General features: G+C 45.9%; 2 protein-coding genes across 2 annotated transcripts in view; both read right to left on the bottom strand.

Annotated features, from left to right (window-relative positions):
* Window positions 1-18,712, bottom strand: part of LOC121843877 (BAH and coiled-coil domain-containing protein 1-like) — a 48,054-nt gene that overhangs the window by 14,925 nt on the left and 14,417 nt on the right. The window contains exon 2 of the mRNA XM_042313739.1: window positions 9,298-9,480. Coding sequence (XP_042169673.1) covers window positions 9,298-9,480 — 183 coding nt within the window. The remainder of the gene's footprint in view (window positions 1-9,297; window positions 9,481-18,712) is intronic.
* On the bottom strand, window positions 10,216-12,484 carry LOC121843878 (ribosome-binding protein 1-like). Its single transcript, XM_042313740.1, has one exon. The coding sequence runs from the start codon at window positions 11,771-11,773 to the stop codon at window positions 10,448-10,450; it is 1,326 nt and encodes a 441-aa protein (XP_042169674.1). The 5' UTR covers window positions 11,774-12,484; the 3' UTR covers window positions 10,216-10,447.

Here is an 18,712-nt window from a genome sequence, read left to right as displayed (position 1 = left end):
AAGGACATTCAGAGACTTATCTTAGCTGTGTGTTTAGGGTCATTGTCCTGTTGGAAAGTGAAAACCAGGTTTTCATCTAGGATCTCTCTGTACTTTTCTCCATTCATCTTTCCCTCGATCCTGACTAGTCACCCAGTCCCTGCCGCTGAAAAACATCCCCACAGCATGATGCTGCCACTACCATGCTTCACCGTGGAGATGATGCAAGGTTTTCTCCAGCCATGATGCTTGGCATTCAGGCCAAAGAGTTCAATCTTGGTTTCATCAGAACAGAGAAACAGAGAATCTTGTTTATCATGGTCTGAGTCCTTAAGTGCCTTTTGGCAAACTCCAAGTGGGCTGTCATGTGCCTTTTACTGAGGAGTGGCTTCCGTCTGGCCACTCTACCACAAAGGCCTGATTGGTGGAGTGTTGTAGAGATGGATGTCCTTCTGGAAGGTTCTCCCATCTCCACAGAGGCACTCTGGAACTCTGTCAGAGTAACCATTGTATTCTTGGTTACCTACCTGACCAAGGCCCTTCTCCCCTGATTGCTCAGTGTGGCCGGACGGCAGTTCCAAACTTCTTCCATTACAGAATGATGGAGGCCACTGTGTTCTTGGGGACCTTCAATGCTGCAGGTATTTTTGATGCCCTTCCCCAGATCTGTGCCTCGACAGAATCCTGTCTCGGAGCTCTACGGACAATTCCTTCCACCTCATGGCTTGGTTTCTGCTTTGACATGCACTGTTAACAGTGGGACCTAATATAGACCGGTGTATGCATTTCCAAATCATGTCCAATCAATAGAATTTACCACAGGTGGACTCCAATCAAGTTGTAGAAACATGTCAAGGATGATCAATGAAAACAGGATGAACCTGGGTCTTCAAGCAAAGGTCTGAATACTTATGTTAATGAAGGTATTTCTGCTTTTATTTTTAATACATTTGTAAAAAAAAAACTAAATACCAATTTTTGCTTTGTCATTATGGGGTATCGTGTATAGATTGATGATGACAAACATTCATTTAATCAATTTCAGAAAAGGCTGTAACGTAATTAAATGTGGAAAAAGTCAAGGGGTCTTGAATAACAGCCGCAGACCATTATTCATCCTCCATCAAAAGAGATATCCCTCTAGTGGTGTGGGGGCTGTGCTTTGGCAAAGTGGGTGGGGTTATATCCTTCCTGTTTGGCCCTGTCTGGGGGTGTCATCGGATGGGGCCACAGTGTGAATTTAAGTATGCTCTCTCTAGTTCTCTCTTTCTCTCTTTCTTTCTCTCTCTCGGAGGACCTGAGCCCTAGGACCATGCCTCAGGACTACCTGACATGATGACTCCTTGCTGTCCCCAGTCCACCTGGCTGTGCTGCTGCTCCAGTTTCAACTGTTCTGCCTGTGATTATTATTATTTGACCATGCTGGTCATTTATGAACATTTGAACATCTTGGCCATGTTCTGTTATAATCTCCACCCGGCACAGCCAGAAGAGGACTGGCCACCCCACATAAACCTGGTTCCGCTCTAGGTTTCTTCCAAGGTTTTGGCCTTTCTAGGGAGATTTTCCTAGCCACTGTGCTTCTACACCTGCATTGCTTGCTGTTTGGGGTTTTAGGCTGGATTTCTGTACAGCACTTTGAGATATCAGCTGATGTACGAAGGGCTATATAAATAACTTTGATTTGATTTGGATCAAACTTTACAGTTGGCAAAATGCATTGGGGCAGGTAGCGTTCTCCTGGCATCCACCAAACCCAGATTCATCCGTCGGACTGTCAGATGGTGAAGCGTGATTCATCACTCCAGAGAACACGTTTCCACTGCTCCAGAGTCCAATGGCGGCGAGCTTTACACCACTCCATCCGACGCTTGGCATTGTGCATGGTGATCTTAGGCTTGTGTGCGACTGCTCTGCCATGGAAACCCATTTTGTGAAGCTCCCAACAACAGTTATTGTGCTCATGTTGCTTCCAGAGGCAGTTTTGAACCGAGGACAGACGATTTTGACGAGCAACGTGCTTCACTACTCGAGGGTCTTGTTCTGTGAGCTTATATGGCTTACCACTTCTCGATTGAGCCGTTGTTGATCTTAGACGCTTCCACATCACAATAACAGCACATACAGTTCACCGGGGCAGCTCTAGCAGGGCAAAAATTTGATGAACTGACATGTTGGAAAGGTGGCATCCTATGACGGTGCCATGTTAAGAGTTACTGAGCTCTTCTTCCGTTCTGTTACCAAAGTTTGTCTATGGAGATTGCATGGCTGTGTGCTCAAGTTTATACACCTGTCGGCAACAGGTGTGGCTGAAATAGCCAAATCCACTTTTTTGAAGGGGTGTAGACATACTTTTGTATATTTATATATCTTTACACCCAGATCCCAACAGCTCCTCCCCTATTCCACCTCTCCCTCTCACTGTGTGCCAAAGAACAGCCCTCCTCTCCAGACCATCTCCATATGGTTCCCAGGAAATGAACAACAGACCAGCTCCATATGAAAATGTGTCAGAATCACAGCAACATGAGAGACAAAGAGACAGAGCAATGTAGCTTGAGAGACAAGAGAATCTTAGAACAAATACCAGCTCACACATACATACACAATCTCATGCACGAACACACACACACACACACACACAAACGCACCACACACACACACGCAAGCACGCACGCACACACACACACAGTATGCTCTGTGCTGCTGCTGGTGGGATACAGCCGACAGGCCGACACCCGTAGAGAGAAGGCGAGGAGTCTGGGTAATTGTTCCCGCTCATCATTTTGATGAGTTGCTTTTAATGCAAAACAGTAAAAAGACAACATGCAATTATGTTGAAGACAGAGCAGCTGAATGTGGTTGATGAACAGTCTGGATTCAATCAGGATCTTAATGCATTATGTACAATTAAACTGCAGTCTGGGTAATGGCCTCCACTGCAAACTGAGTAATAATCCTAGTCATTACCACCTCCATTACTTTTATTAGGCTTGGCATTATCATCGTCCGACTTATTAATATTATTCTGTTTTCCAGCTCAGAAATCTCCCCGTGGCTTCGATACCCATCGCTAAAAGTTGAAAACGAAATATGTTGTGTTTTGTGGGTGGAAGCAACTAGAAGATTCACTAGAAAGATTCACTATGTCATCTGTACTCCATGTTGTTTCAGAGAGATGGCTGTAACTCCATCCACTGACACCATGTTGGTTCCATCCACTGACACCATGTTGTTTCAGAGAGATGGCTGTAACATCCACTCACCTGTTGTTTCATGGCTGTAACTCCATCCACTGACACCATGTTGTTTCAGAGAGATGGCTGTAACTCCATCCACTAACACCATGTTGTTTCAGAGAGATGGCTGTAACTCCATCCACTGACACCATGTTGTTTCAGAGAGATTGTAACATCCACTGACACCATGTTGTTTCAGAGAGATGGCTGTAACTCCATCCACTGACACCATGTTGTTTCAGAGAGATGGCTGTAACTCCATCCACTGACACCATGTTGTTTCAGAGAGATGGCTGTAACTCCCATCAGAGAGATGGCTGTAACTGACACCATGTTGTTTCAGAGAGATGGCTGTAACTCCATCCACTGACACCATGTTGTTTCAGAGAGATGGCTGTAACTCCATCCACTGACACCATGTTGTTTCAGAGAGATGGCTGTAACTCCATCCACTGACACCATGTTGTTTCAGAGAGATGGCTGTAACTCCATCCACTACTGACACCATGTTGTTTCAGAGAGATGGCTGTAACTCCATCCACTGACACCATGTTGTTTCAGAGAGATGGCTGTAACTCCATCCACTGACACCATGTTGTTTCAGAGAGATGGCTGTAACTCCATCCACTGTTGTTTCACACCATGTTGTTTCAGAGAGATGGCTGTAACTCCATCCACTGACACCATGTTGTTTCAGAGAGATGGCTGTAACAGACACCATGTTGTTTCAGAGAGATGGCTGTAACTCCATCCACTGACACCATGTTGTTTCAGAGAGATGGCTGTAACTCCATCCACTGACACCATGTTGTTTCAGAGAGATGGCTGTAACTCCATCCACTGACACCATGTTGTTTCAGAGAGATGGCTGTAACTCCATCCACTGACACCATGTTGTTTCAGAGAGATGGCTGTAACTCCATCCACTGACACCATGTTGTTTCAGAGAGATGGCTGTAACTCCATCCACTGTTGTTTCAGAGAGATGGCTGTAACTCCATCCACTGACACCATGTTGTTTCAGAGAGATGGCTGTAACTCCATCCACTAACACCATGTTGTTTCAGAGAGATGGCTGTAACTCCATCCACTACACCATGTTGTTTCAGAGAGATGGCTGTAACTCCATCCACTAACACCATGTTGTTTCAGAGAGATGGCTGTAACTCCATCCACTGACACCATGTTGTTTCAGAGAGATGGCTGTAACTCCATCCACTAACACCATGTTGATTCAGAGAGATGGCTGTAACTCCATCCACTGACACCATGTTGATTCAGAGAGATGGCTGTAACTCCATCCACTGACACCATGTTGTTTCAGAGAGATGGCTGTAACTCCATCCACTGACACCATGTTGTTTCAGAGAGATGGCTGTAGAGAGATGGCTGTACTCCATCCACTCAGAGATGGCTGTAACTCCATCCACTGACACCATGTTGTTTCAGAGAGATGGCTGTAACTCCATCCACTGACACCATGTTGTTTCAGAGAGATGGCTGTAACTCCATCCACTGACACCATGTTGTTTCAGAGATGGCTGTAACTCCATCTACTGACTGTTGATTCAGAGAGATGGCTGTAACTCCATCCACTAACACCATGTTGTTTCAGAGAGATGGCTGTAACTCCATCTACTGACACCATGTTGTTTGGCTGTAACTCCATCTACTGACACCATGTTGATTCAGAGATGGCTGTAACTCCATCTACTGACTAACACCATGTTGTTTCAGAGAGATGGCTGTAACTCCAACTCCATCCACTAACACCATGTTGCCTGCCTCCCATGTGAATACCTTAAAAATGGATTAGTCAAAGCATCCACTAACAGCTAGAGTGTCGGACTCCTGCCCCTGGTTCAGTAAAAAGCTGAGGGATGGGGCTGGATACATTTAACCACTCTCATATTCATAGACAGAACTACGGATGCAAGGATTGAACTTCAGTTATATCAAACGTATAGTTTAACCATGTTTTGAGGCTATACAGGGTTTGTTGACATTTTATTTGTTTTCAAACATTAGAGTAAAACAAGCTTATAGTTTGGGTTTCTAATGGGGTACAACAGTTAAACTGAGCTCATGAGGCATTTATAAGATATATTCTTAAAGAATCAATGGGTATAAATCATTCATTTATAAGTCACAAAATGGATGTAGCACCTGCTGATTGCCCCTTTAAATCCCATGAATCCATGGCGGGAAGTGAAGAAGTGCATGACTCTCTGTGGCCGCAACATCTAAGGGTCGCCCATCCCCAAAACAGAGTGTCCATTAACAACAAACAGAACCACAGCTGCATCAAACAACATCTAAGGGCCGCCCATCCCCAAAACAGAGTGTCCATTAACAACAAACAGAACCACAGCTGCATCAAACAACATCTAAGGGCCGCCCATCCCCCAAACAGAGTGTCCATTAACAACAAACAGAACCACAGCTGCATCAAACAACATCTAAGGGCCGCCCATCCCCAAAACAGAGTGTCCATTAACAACAAACAGAACCACAGCTGTATCAAACAACATCTAAGGGCCGCCCATCCCCAAAACAGTGTCCATTAACAACAAACAGAACCACAGCTGTATCAAACAACATCTAAGGGCCGCCCATCCCCAAAACAGAGTGTCCATTAACAACAAACAGAACCACAGCTGTATCAAACAACATCTAAGGGCCGCCCATCCCCAAAACAGTGTGTCCATTAACAACAAACAGAACCACAGCTGTATCAAACAACATCTAAGGGCCGCCCATCCCCAAAACAGTGTCCATTAACAACAAACAGAACCACAGCTGCATCAAACAACATCTAAGGGCCGCCCATCCCCAAAACAGTGTCCATTAACAACAAACAGAACCACAGCTGTATCAAACAACATCTAAGGGCCGCCCATCCCCAAAACAGTGTCCATTAACAACAAACAGAACCACAGCTGCATCAAACAACATCTAAGGGCCGCCCATCCCCAAAACAGTGTCCATTAACAACAAACAGAACCACAGCTGTATCAAACAACATCTAAGGGCCGCCCATCCCCAAAACAGTGTCCATTAACAACAAACAGAACCACAGCTGCATCAAACAACATCTAAGGGCCGCCCATCCCCAAAACAGTGTGTCCATTAACAACAAACAGAACCACAGCTGTATCAAACAACATCTAAGGTCCGCCCATCCCCAAAACAGAGTGTCCATTAACAACAAACAGAACCACAGCTGTATCAAACAACATCTAAGGGCCGCCCATCCCCAAAACAGAGTGTCCATTAACAACAAACAGAACCACAGCTGTATCAAACAACATCTAAGGGCCGCCCATCCCCAAAACAGAGTGTCCATTAACAACAAACAGAACCACAGCTGCATCAAAAAACATCAGCCCCAGCTACACATCATACGACCAGAGTAGTGATTATCAGTGACCACAAACACAATGTAGATCCTGCAGCACATTCCCCTCTGGCTTGCCCTGGCCAAGACACAACAGCTGGCCTAGTCTTAAAGGGGTAGTTCATCTTAATGACAACATTAGTTAGAATGTTCCTTCTTAAAAGGGTAGTTCACCTTAATGACAACATTAGTTAGAATGTTCCTTCTTAAAGGGGTAGTTCACCTTAATGACAACATTAGTTAGAATGTTCCTTCTTAAAGGGGTAGTTCACCTTAATGACAACATTAGTTAGAATGTTCCTTCTTAAAGGGGTAGTTCACCTTAATGACAACATTAGTTAGAATGTTCCTTCTTAAAGGGGTAGTTAATCTTAATGACAACATTAGTTAGAATGTTCCTTCTTAAAGGGGTAGTTAATCTTAATGACAACATTAGTTAGAATGTTCTTTCTTAAAGGGGTAGTTCACCTTAATGACAACATTAGTTAGAATGTTCCTTCTTAAAGGGGTAGTTCACCTTAATGACAACATTAGTTAGAATGTTCTTTCTTAAAGGGGTAGTTCACCTTAATGACAACATTAGTTAGAATGTTCCTTCTTAAAGGGGTAGTTCACCTTAATGACAACATTACCCACTTGGCACACTGGTTGAATCAACGTTGTTTCCATGCCCTTTTAATGTTATTACGTTGAACCAACGTGGAATAGACATTGAATTGATGTCTGTGCCCAGTGGGTACTCAGATAGTTCCTTCTTAAAGGGGTTGTTCACCTTAATAACAACATTAGTTAGATGTTATCTTATTCTGGAAGTAGTCTGTACACCAGGAACCATCTAACTAATGTTGTATTTTGCTTGAACTATCCCTTTAAACAAGGAGGCTATGCTTGGGGCTTGGCATACCCTGAGTCCGCTGTGTTTAGGCGGGTCGGGTGAGGCAGTCAGAGCCTGGGTAGGGTGGGAACCACCACAAGCACCAGAGACACAACAGCTGAACAGCCCAACCCTGCAGTCTGTGCAACCTCTTTACTGGCGTGTGTGTTGTTCAGTGGGCTGAGTGACATTCTTGCTGACGTGAATTTGAATACCGCAACAATTTTTGGCTGAACTATTGACCCGTCACTCCATCCTAAAAAACACTGCATGGTGCTTCACCCCAAACATGCTCCAGGGGAGGGGCAGAGGCCTATTTCAGAGCCCAGAGAAAAGGGTGGGAGCCGGGCTCATTTCTTAAGGATTACAAGCCGTCTGTCCTCCACTGGAAACTCAACCCAGGCTGAGAATACATGCTGTCAGAGTAAGATTACACGCTGTTAAGCTGCAGCTCCGTACTATGGAACGGCGTTTGGGTCTTTACGTGTCAAAAAAGATACCCGTCAAATAACACTATTTGACGTGTCAAATAAGGTTGTTGACCAATCAGGACCTGAATATGACTGCACGTCACATAATAATTTAACGAGTTCATTCATTGTTTACGTAGTTATTACACATTACTGACTAGACTATCACTCGATTCATCGATACGTATGCTATGATGCTGGTAAAGTCGTCTCGCCCACCTGCCCTTCCTCGAGCTCTGGACAGTGTTTGTTGTAAAAATGTTAGCTAGCTGATGGATTTGATGCAAACAATGTTCTTCCCCAAAAACAGAGCAAAACCACAAGTTGTACAGGTGCTAGCTAAACACCAAAGAAGTTGCGGTCGAACAAATAATGCCTTATTACCAAGGCGGTATTGTAAATACATTGTTCGTTGCCGGTGTTTGCTTGTTTGCAGATTTTTTTGTACAGCTTTGACAATGCTACTGATAGTAGTGGTGGCGCTTGGCTTGCAAGTGCAAATTCATCACACACAACATTCTATAATAGAACTGTGGTTTTTGATGTGTATCTTTTTTGACACGTAAAGACCCGAACGCCGTTCCATACCGCACGGCTGAGAACCAGGACCTGAGTTGTGTTCATTAGGGCACACAATGGAAAACGTTTGAAAGCGGTTTGTAGGAGAACATGAAAATGGGCGTTTCTAATTTAATTAGTTCAGGTTAAGTAATACCTCCCTGTTCCACTCCGTTTCGGAATGTTTCATTCCGTTTGGTGCCTAATGAACACGACCCAGGAGCCTTTGATAAGGCCCAAAAAGAGAGCTGCCTGAAATTAGCCCTTTGGATCACCTTTTTAAGGACACACCTACAATATTTCCACTCCTCCCACCTGAGCACAAAGAGCTGATAAAAGACAGGTCAATTACCAACCTTTGCACAACAGTTTGAAAATAGCAGAACTCTGGCTTAAACAGGTGGAAACTGCCAACGAACGTGCGTTTGACACCAGCGCCGCCTTAACGTCAGCCCAAGATAGAGCCCTGCGGATTCATAGACTGGGAAAGAAGGACAAGTAGGGGATTCTCTTACAAGTCCATTAATAATGATGGCAGCATAGAGTGCAGAGTGCTGAGTCATCTTTACATTTAGCTGAAAATAGTCATCGATCGAAAAATGAAACCACCTAGAACCCCTGGATGTGTGTATCATGAGGATATGTTATGTGGCTGTCGATCCTTAAAGGCCTCCGTCACGTTGAGAAGACTGCAAGCTAAATATACCTGATGACATCATGCTAAATCGGTGGTCGGGCGTCACTCATTCCATTGTTTTTCCTGTGGCGTTTCTCTCTTACCTTCGTGTGAGTGAGGGAACCAGATCTGAGAGGCGCTGGAGTGGGGTCCACCACGGAAGGATCCGGGTGAAGAGGGTGAGGAGGGGGGCCGGGAGGGGTGAGAGGGGTGGGAGGACGAGCCCAGACTGCTGGCCAGGAACGTACCCATGAAGGAGGCAGAGGAGTTCCCCATCAGACCACTACCTATAGCCACACAGAGAATGAACACCATGAGAGAAAGGAGAGGGAGAGAAGAGGTTATGGCTAGAAGTACCTTGATTTCCGGGCACATTTTCTCACGTTAATTCTGATATTCCAATGAATAGGCGATTGAACAGCCCTTAAATGTGAGGCAATGTGAGACTTCGATTAGAGTTATGGCAAAGCACAAAACATGGGGGGAACCTGCTGGAAAAGACCTTCTGGGCAATGATTTTCACTTCATAAACCATGGGGGGGAACCTGCTGGAAAAGACCTTCTGGGCAATGATTTTCACTTCATAAAATATGGGGGGGATCCTGCTGGAAAAGACCTTCTGGGCAATGATTTTCACTTCATAAAACATGGAGGGGAACCTGCTGGAAAAGACCTTCTGGGCAATGATTTTCACATCATAAAACATGGGGGATCCTGCTGGAAAAGACCTTCTGGGCAATGATTTTCACATCATAAAACATGGGGGATCCTGCTGGAAAAGACCTTCTGGGCAATGATTTTCACATCATAAAACATGGGGGAACCTGCTGGAAAAGACCTTCTGGGCAATGATTTTCACATCATAAAACATGGGGGATCCTGCTGGAAAAGACCTTCTGGGCAATGATTTTCACTTCATAAAACATGGGGGTACCTGCTGGAAAAGACCTTCTGGGCAATGATTTTCACTTCATAAAACATGGGGGAACCTGCTGGAAAAGACCTTCTGGGCAATGATTTTCACTTCATAAAACAATGGGAGCATTGATTCAGCGGAGTGAGCATTGATTCAACAGAGTGTGGGTATCTATGGATGCTTCATGACTACACTAGCTGTATGCTGTACCTGAACGTCACTGCATAGTGTGGACAGTATCTTTTATTACTGATGGCAAAGCACATATAACCTGACAAGATCCTTTCAGGGATCCAAACGTTGCAAACAAACCTCATAAAGGTCTGTGTTAGAGCAGTTCAGTCATTACTACTACCTTCATTACTACTACCTTCATTACTACTACCTTCATTACTACAATGTTCATTAATACTACCTTCATTACTACTACCTTCATTAATACTACCTTCATTACGACCACCTTCATTACTGCTATCTTCATTACTACTATGTTCATTAATACTACCTTCATTACTGCTATCTTCATTACTACTACCTTCATTACCACTACCTGCATTGCTACTACCTTCATTACAACTACCTTCATTAATACTACCTTCATTACTACTACCTTCATTACTGCTACCTTCATTACTGCTACCTTCATTACTGCTATCTTCATTACTACTACCTTCATTACTGCTATCTTCATTACTACTGCCTTCATTACTGCTACCTTCATTACTGCTACCTTCATTACTGCTACCTTCATTAATACTACCTTCATTACAACTACCTTCATTACTACTACCTTCATTACTACTACCTTCATTACTACTTCCTTCATTACAACTACCTTCATTAATAATACCTTCATGACTACTACCTTCATTACCACTACCTTCATTACCACTACCTTCATTACGACTACCTTCATTACTACTACCTTCATTACAGCTACCTTCATTAATACTACCTTCATTACTACTACCTTCATTACCACTACCGTCATTACGGCCACCTTCATTACTACTATGTTCATTAATACTACCTTCATTACCACTACCTTCATTAATACTACCTTCATTACTGCTACATTCATTACTACTACCTTCATTACTGCTATCTTCATTACTACTACCTTCATTACTACTACCTTCATTACCACTACCTTCATTACCGCTACCTTCATTACTGCTACCTTCATTACTGCTACCTTCATTACTACTACCTTCATTACTACTACCTTCATTACTACTACCTTCATTACTACTACCTTCATTACTACTACCTTCATTACCACTACCTTCATTACTACTACCTTCATTACTACTACCTTCATTACTGCTACCTTCATTACTGCTACCTTCATTACTACTACCTTCATTACTGCTATCTTCATTACTACTACCTTCATTACTGCTATCTTCATTACTACTACCTTCATTACTACTACTGTCATTACTGCTACCTTCATTACCACTACCTTCATTACTACTACCTTCATTACTGCCATCTTTAAGGCCCAACATCATTACTGCTACTTCATTACTGCCATCTTTAAGGCCCAACATCATTACTGCTACTTCATTACTGCCATCTTTAAGGCCCAACATCATTACTGCTACTTCATTACTGCCATCTTTAAGGCCCAACATCATTACTGCTACCTTCATTATTGCCATCTTTAAGGCCCAACATCATTACTGCTACCTTCATCACTGCCATCTTTAAGGCCCAACATCATTCCGTCTACTTCATTACTGCCATCTTTAAGGCCCAACATCATTACTGCTACCTTCATTACTGCCATATTTAAGGCCCAACATCATTACTCCCACCTTCATCACTGCCATCTTTAAGGCCCAACATCATTACTGCTACCTTCATCACTGCCATCTTTAAGGCCCAACATCATTACTGCTACCTTCATTACTGCCATCTTTAAGGCCCAACATCATTACTACCACCTTCATCACTGCCATCTTTAAGGCCCAACATCATTACTACCACCTTCATTACTGCCATCTTTAAGGCCCAACATCATTACTGCTACCTTCATCACTGCCATCTTTAAGGCCCAACATCATAAGGGATGTGCATTCGATCATCAACGCTACTAAAAAGCACCAATAAATTGATAGTGGATAGAGAATACTGTAATACACCATTATCCATTTTCCTACTAGCTGACGTCATGGTGCCTGACATTGGCAATCTGTCCATCCCACAGCATGGGGACCAGGGATCAGTAGACCTGTAGGCTTCACCACTCTGTGGTAGACTCGCTATGTCTGACAGATCAGCTCCCTGAGGAGTGTGTGTGCATGTGTTTGTGTTTGTGTGTGCGTGTTTGTGTATGTGCGTGTGTTTGTGTGTGCGTGTTTGTGTGTGTGTGTGTGTGTGTGTGTGTGTGTGTGTGTGTGTGTGTGTGTGTGTGTGTGTGTGTGTGTGTGTGCCCCCCCCTCAGAGCAGTCCAACCGACATTGGATTCCTCCTCCCCTCTCTCCATCCCTCTCTCCCCATGGGGAGACAGGTCTCATCTCACAGCTGAGTACACACTTTCTCAGGCTCTCTCCCTCTATCTTTCTCCCTCTCCCGATCTCTATCTCTCACTCTTTTCCCCAGTGTCCCTTTCTCAATTTCTCTCCCTCCCTCTATTGTCTCATGACCTCAATCTCTCTTATTGCTCTGCTCCATGTCCCCCTCTCTCTTTCTCTATAGCAATCTCCTTCTGCTTTCTCTCCCCTCTCTATTTCTCTATCACTCCCTCTCTTCCAGGCTCCTTTTTCATTGTCTCACCCACTCCGCTTTACTCTTCCTCTCTCCAGCCCCGCACTGCTTTCTCAAAATGACCCTCTCTTCTCCTCTACTCTACACCTCATAGTCTACTACACCATGTCCCCAGCCTCTCCTCTCTCCTCTCCTCTCTCTCCTTTCTCCTCCTCTACCTGTCTCCTCCTCTCCATGTCTCCTCCTCTCCACTTTCACCTCTTCTCTACCTGTCTCCTTCTCTACCTGTCTCCTTCGCTACCTGTCTCCTCCTCTCCACTCTCTCCTTCTCTACCTGTCTCCTCCTCTCCACTCACTCCTCTCTCTCCTCCTCTCCCTGTCTATTCCTCTCCCTCTCTCCTCCTCTCTCCTGTCTCCTCCTCCCCCTATCTCCTCCGCTCCTCTCTCTCCTCCTCTCCACTCACTCCTCTCTCTCCTCCTCTTCCTGTCTCCTCCTCTCTCTCATCCTCTCCCTGTCTCCTCCTCTCCACTCACTCCTCTCTCCCTGTCTCCTCCTCTCCACTCTCTCTCTCCTCCTCTCCTCCTCTCTCCTCCCCTATAAGACACATTGCTTTGGGTTGGCTTTATTCTGCTCTGTAATAATGGCACCAGCAGAGCAATCTGTCCCTGGCTTGGCAGACTGTGGGTTTAACAAGACAACGATGAGTAACTGATCATTCTCAGCAACCCCTGTGTGACTGGGCTGATTGACTATTATACATTACAGGGCCAAGCCAGAGAAAACACACTGATTAACCAGTGCTTCAGTTGTATTCCCATTATGGTGCTGCCGGCACACTTGAGAAACGGACCTCTGCAATGTTTCTCTCTACCTCCCTCCCTCTCACTTACTCTCTCTTTCTCTGTCTCTCTCTCTCTCCCTCCCTCTCACTTACTCTCTCTCTCTCCCTGTCTCTCTCACTCTCCCTCCCTCTCACTTACTCTCTCTTTCTCTGTCTCTCTCTCCCTCCCTCTCACTTACTCTCTCTCTCTCTCTCTCCCCATCTCTCTCACTTACTCTCGCTCTCTCTCTCTGTCTCTCAATCTCCCTGTTCATCTCTTTACCCAAAGTCACTGGCTGCCATGCATATGCATGAGGTTTCCTTGGATGAGCACTCAAGAGACAGTGTGTGTGTGAAGACCATGTCAGAGACAGTACAGTGTGTGTGTGAGTGTGTGTGAGTGTGTGTGTGTTCAACACGGAACCCGGGGAAAAACCACTCAGGTTCAACACGGTACCCGGGGAAAAGCACTCGGGTTCAACACGGTACCCGGGGAAAACCACTCGGGTTCAACACGGTACCCGGGGAAAAACCACTTGGGTTCAACACGGTACCCGGGAAAAACCAGTCTGGGTAACACGAAACATGTAACAAAACAGTTCCACACAAAGACATGGGGGGGAAAAACCACTTGATTAGGGAATTCAACCAGGGTTCAACACAAATGGGTACACGGTACCCGGGAAAAACCAGTCTGGCGCGTAACACGAAACATGTAACAAAACAGTTCCACACAAAGACATGGGGGAAACAGAGGGAATATATATGTAGTGTGATTAGGGAATGTAAACCAGGTGTGCGGAAACAAGACAAAACAAATGGCTAGAAGGCCAGTGACGTCGACCGCCGAACAAGGAGAGGAGCCGATTGGGATAAGGAAGTGGCGACATCCATTTAGCTGGGTTTCCTCTTGTTTCACTACAGATAAACCAGAACCAGGCTGAACTGTGTGATGTTGTAGTTTTAAACTACTAAATATCACATAAAACACATGTAATGTACACAACAACTGAAATATTTGATGAAAGTAAAGTCATGTGAATAAATAGTTAATGAGTGATAAGCAGCACTGAGATAAGCAGCATTGGGATAAGCAGCACTGGGATAAGCAGCATTGGGATAAGCAGCACTGGGATAAGCAGCACTGATAAGATAAGCAGCATTGGGATAAGCAGCACTGGGATAAGCAGCACTGGGATAAGCAGCACTGGGATAAGCAGCACTGGGATAAGCAGCACTGGGATAAGCAGCACTGGGATAAGCAGCACTGGGCAGTCACTCCCATCATAGGACTTCTGGTCATTGTTTGATTCTGTGCTGTTACAGCATTCAACCAAAATAATCGAAAACACTGATTATTTCTTAATAATCTAATCAAAACCAAACCGACCTCAAAAAGCACTAATGTCTCAGCTCTAATCATTAAGCAGACAGGTTTTAGAGCTCAGAGAGAATGACTACAAGGCATCGGTGCTGGGGAGCCCTGCAGGGAACAGACCATGGCAGCAGGACTACTGCTCTCTCCACCTCCTACACTCTGCCTCTCCTGTCCCCTGTCGACCACAGCTCCAGACAGGTGGAAATCCCCCACAATCCCTGAGCTTATCTCACACCGCTCAATCAGACCACAGCCCCAACCTGGCCACCTCTGGCTCCAACACCACACCAAACCCCAACCCGCTGTGTGTGTGTGTGTGTGTGTGTGTGTGTGTGTGTGTGTGTGTGTGTGTGTGTGTGTGTGTGTGTGTGTGTGTGTGTGTGTGTGTGTGTGTGTGTGTGTGTGTGTGTGTGTGTGTATGTAATTGTGTGGTAGGGATCATGTTACAGAGCAAGGTTGAGAGCCAGGCCTACTGACACAGTACAGATAAAACAGACCAGACCTACTGACACAGTACAGATATGACAGATCAGGTCTACTGACACACAGTACAGATATAACAGACCAGACCTACTGACACAGTACAGATTTAACAGACCAGACCTACTGACACACAGTACAGACATAACAGACCAGACCTGCCTTGTCTCCCTGTACTCTACACAATGACTGTCCTACAACAAAACTACACGGATGCACAACATGGTCTCAGAGCATTTCGTATCATTCTGTATGTACATCTGAGACACTCCATTTAGTATGATATGTTACAATTTATATGGTATGTATTCATTTGTGGATATCCATCATCCATTTCGTATGTTGTGTTAGAAATTACAATCCATAAGATATGTTAAGAATTACAAATCTAACAATACTTTACGAATTACAATTCCTACAATATGTTACGAATTACAATTCCTACAATGTGGTATGAATTTAAAAAACCTAGGTGGCTATTGCTAACGTTAGCTAGCTCTAGGGGTCAGGGTAAGGGGTTAAGGTTAGGATTAGAGGAAGGTTTAAGTAACATGGATTCACATTTACTATGTTACGTCTGATGTATGAGACCAGTCTGGGATGTACTACTGTTTCAGCCTAACACGAGAAACCACACTAATACATTTAGATAGAGGTGGGGTAATGGAACAGCCCTGTACAGTACCACCACCCCTCCTCCATCCCCTTCTCCTCTCCCGCCACTTTCCCTCCTCTCACCCACGTCTCTGAGGACAACCCCTGTCGGCACCACGAGCCAAAGGTGTGGGCTGATTATGAGCCCAGCCAGTCAGCCAGCCAGCCAGCCAGTTCTCCCAACCACTCTCCTGTCAAGGCCTCCACACTCCCAGCCCCCCCACACACACACACCCACACTAAGCCCCCAGCCCCCACATTAATCAACTAAGCCTCCTGCATTATTAACATGTCCCAGAGAGAGAGAGATATACCATGCAGCATCCACACTGAGAGGAGAGGACCACAGATATGTCCTGAGAGAGGAGAGGACCACAGGCATGTCCTGAGAGAGGAGAGGACCACAGGCATGTCCTGAGAGAGGAGAGGACCACAGACATGTCCTGAGAGAGGAGAGGACCACAGACATGTCCTGAGAGAGGAGAGGACCACAGACATGTCCTGAGAGAGGAGAGGACCACAGACATGTCCTGAGAGAGGGAGGACCACAGACATGTCCTGAGAGAGGGAGGACCACAGACATGTCCTGAGAGAGGAGAGGACCACAGACATGTCCTGAGAGAGGAGAGGACCACAGACATGTCCTGAGAGAGGAGAGGACCACAGACATGTCCTGAGAGAGTGAGGACCACAGACATGTCCTGAGAGAGGGAGGACCACAGACATGTCCTGAGAGAGGGAGGACCACAGACATGTCCTGAGAGAGGAGAGGACCACAGACATGTCCTGAGAGAGGAGAGGACCACAGACATGTCCTGAGAGAGGAGAGGACCACAGACATGTCCTGAGAGAGGAGAGGACCACAGACATGTCCTGAGAGAGGGAGGACCACAGACATGTCCTGAGAGAGGGAGGACCACAGACATGTCCTGAGAGAGGAGAGGACCACAGACATGTCCTGAGAGGGGAGGACCACAGACATGTCCTGAGAGAGGGAGGACCACAGACATGTCCTGAGAGAGGAGAGGACCACAGACATGTCCTGAGAGAGGAGAGGACCACAGACATGTCCTGAGAGAGGAGAGGACCACAGATGTGTCTTGAGAGAGGGAGGACTACAGACATGTCCTGAGAGAGAGGAGAACCACAGACATGTCCTGAGAGAGGGAGGACCACAGACATGTCCTGAGAGAGGGAGGACCACAGACATGTCCTGAGAGGAGAGGACCACAGACATGTCCTGAGAGAGGGAGGACCACAGACATGTCCTGAGAGAGGGAGGACCACAGACATGTCCTGAGAGAGGAGAGGACCACAGACATGTCCTGAGAGAGGGAGGACCACAGACATGTCCTGAGAGAGGGAGGGATAGAGGAGGAGGTACCAGGAGAAGAGAAGGAGAGGGATAATAACAAGCCAAGCAGCAGGAAGAGGGAAAGAGGAGGTGAGGAGAGCACTAATCCATAGATATTTAGACAGAGGGGAGAAGCTAAAGCTTGTAGAGGTCCCTTTAGCTGGTCCGGGGGGCAGACCATATTATTAGGCTTTCAACACTCAGTAAGCAGACATGACCACCACCACTGATCCTGAGACTGTATGTCACTCAACAAGAGATAAAATGTCTAGTGGACAATATAAATGGGCTGACTGGTAGTCAAAACCTGAACAGAGGTTAATAGTATTCATAGGAGGGCGCTGCTCCTCATCCCTGGCCTGGCGATCTGATTGGCTCCTGCTGACTGTGCACCCTGCCACTCCAGCGTCTAGACATATTGACCCGCCCTCTCACTGTCACGTCTCCTGCTGGTTGGTTGACAGGGCCATGTTTCCTGCTGGTTGGTTGACAGGGCCGTGTCTCTTTCTGGTTGGTTGACAGGGCCATGTCTCCTACTGGTTGGTTGATAGGGCCTTGTCTCCTACTGGTTGGTTGATAGGGCCTTGTCTCCTACTGGTTGGTTGATAGGGCCTTGTCTCCTACTGGTTGGTTGATAGGGCCTTGTCTCCTACTGGTTGGTTGACAGGGCCATGTCTGTTGCTGGTTGGTTGACAGGGCCATGTCTCCTGATGGTTGGTTGACAGGACCATGTCTCCTGCTGGTTGGTTGACAGGGCCATGTCTGTTGCTGGTTGGTTGACAGTGCCATGTCTCCTGATGGTTGGTTGACAGGACCATGTCTCCTGATGGTTGGTTGACAGGGCCATCTCTCCTACCAGTTGGTTGACAGGGCCATGTCTGTTGCTAGTTGGTTGACAGGGCCATGTCTGTTGCTGGTTGGTTGACAGGGCCATGTCTCCTGCTGGTTGGTTGACAGGGCCATGTTTCCTGCTGGTTGGTTGACAGGGCCGTGTCTCTTTCTGGTTGGTTGACAGGGCCATGTCTCCTACTGGTTGGTTGATAGGGCCTTGTCTCCTACTGGTTGGTTGATAGGGCCTTGTCTCCTACTGGTTGGTTGATAGGGCCTTGTCTCCTACTGGTTGGTTGATAGGGCCTTGTCTCCTACTGGTTGGTTGACAGGGCCATGTCTGTTGCTGGTTGGTTGACAGGGCCATGTCTCCTGA

This window comes from Oncorhynchus tshawytscha, unplaced genomic scaffold, assembly GCF_018296145.1.
Source record: "Oncorhynchus tshawytscha isolate Ot180627B unplaced genomic scaffold, Otsh_v2.0 Un_contig_17399_pilon_pilon, whole genome shotgun sequence".
Lineage (NCBI taxonomy): Eukaryota > Metazoa > Chordata > Actinopteri > Salmoniformes > Salmonidae > Oncorhynchus > Oncorhynchus tshawytscha.
The sequence above is the reverse complement of the archived record's forward strand: the minus strand, read 5'-3'. Positions and strand labels throughout refer to the sequence as shown.

Excerpts from the sequence above, each read along its gene's own strand:
- LOC121843878 (XM_042313740.1), bottom strand. The coding sequence starts at position 11,773 with ATGGCAATAATGAAGGTAGCAGTAATGATGTTGGGCCTTAAAGATGGC.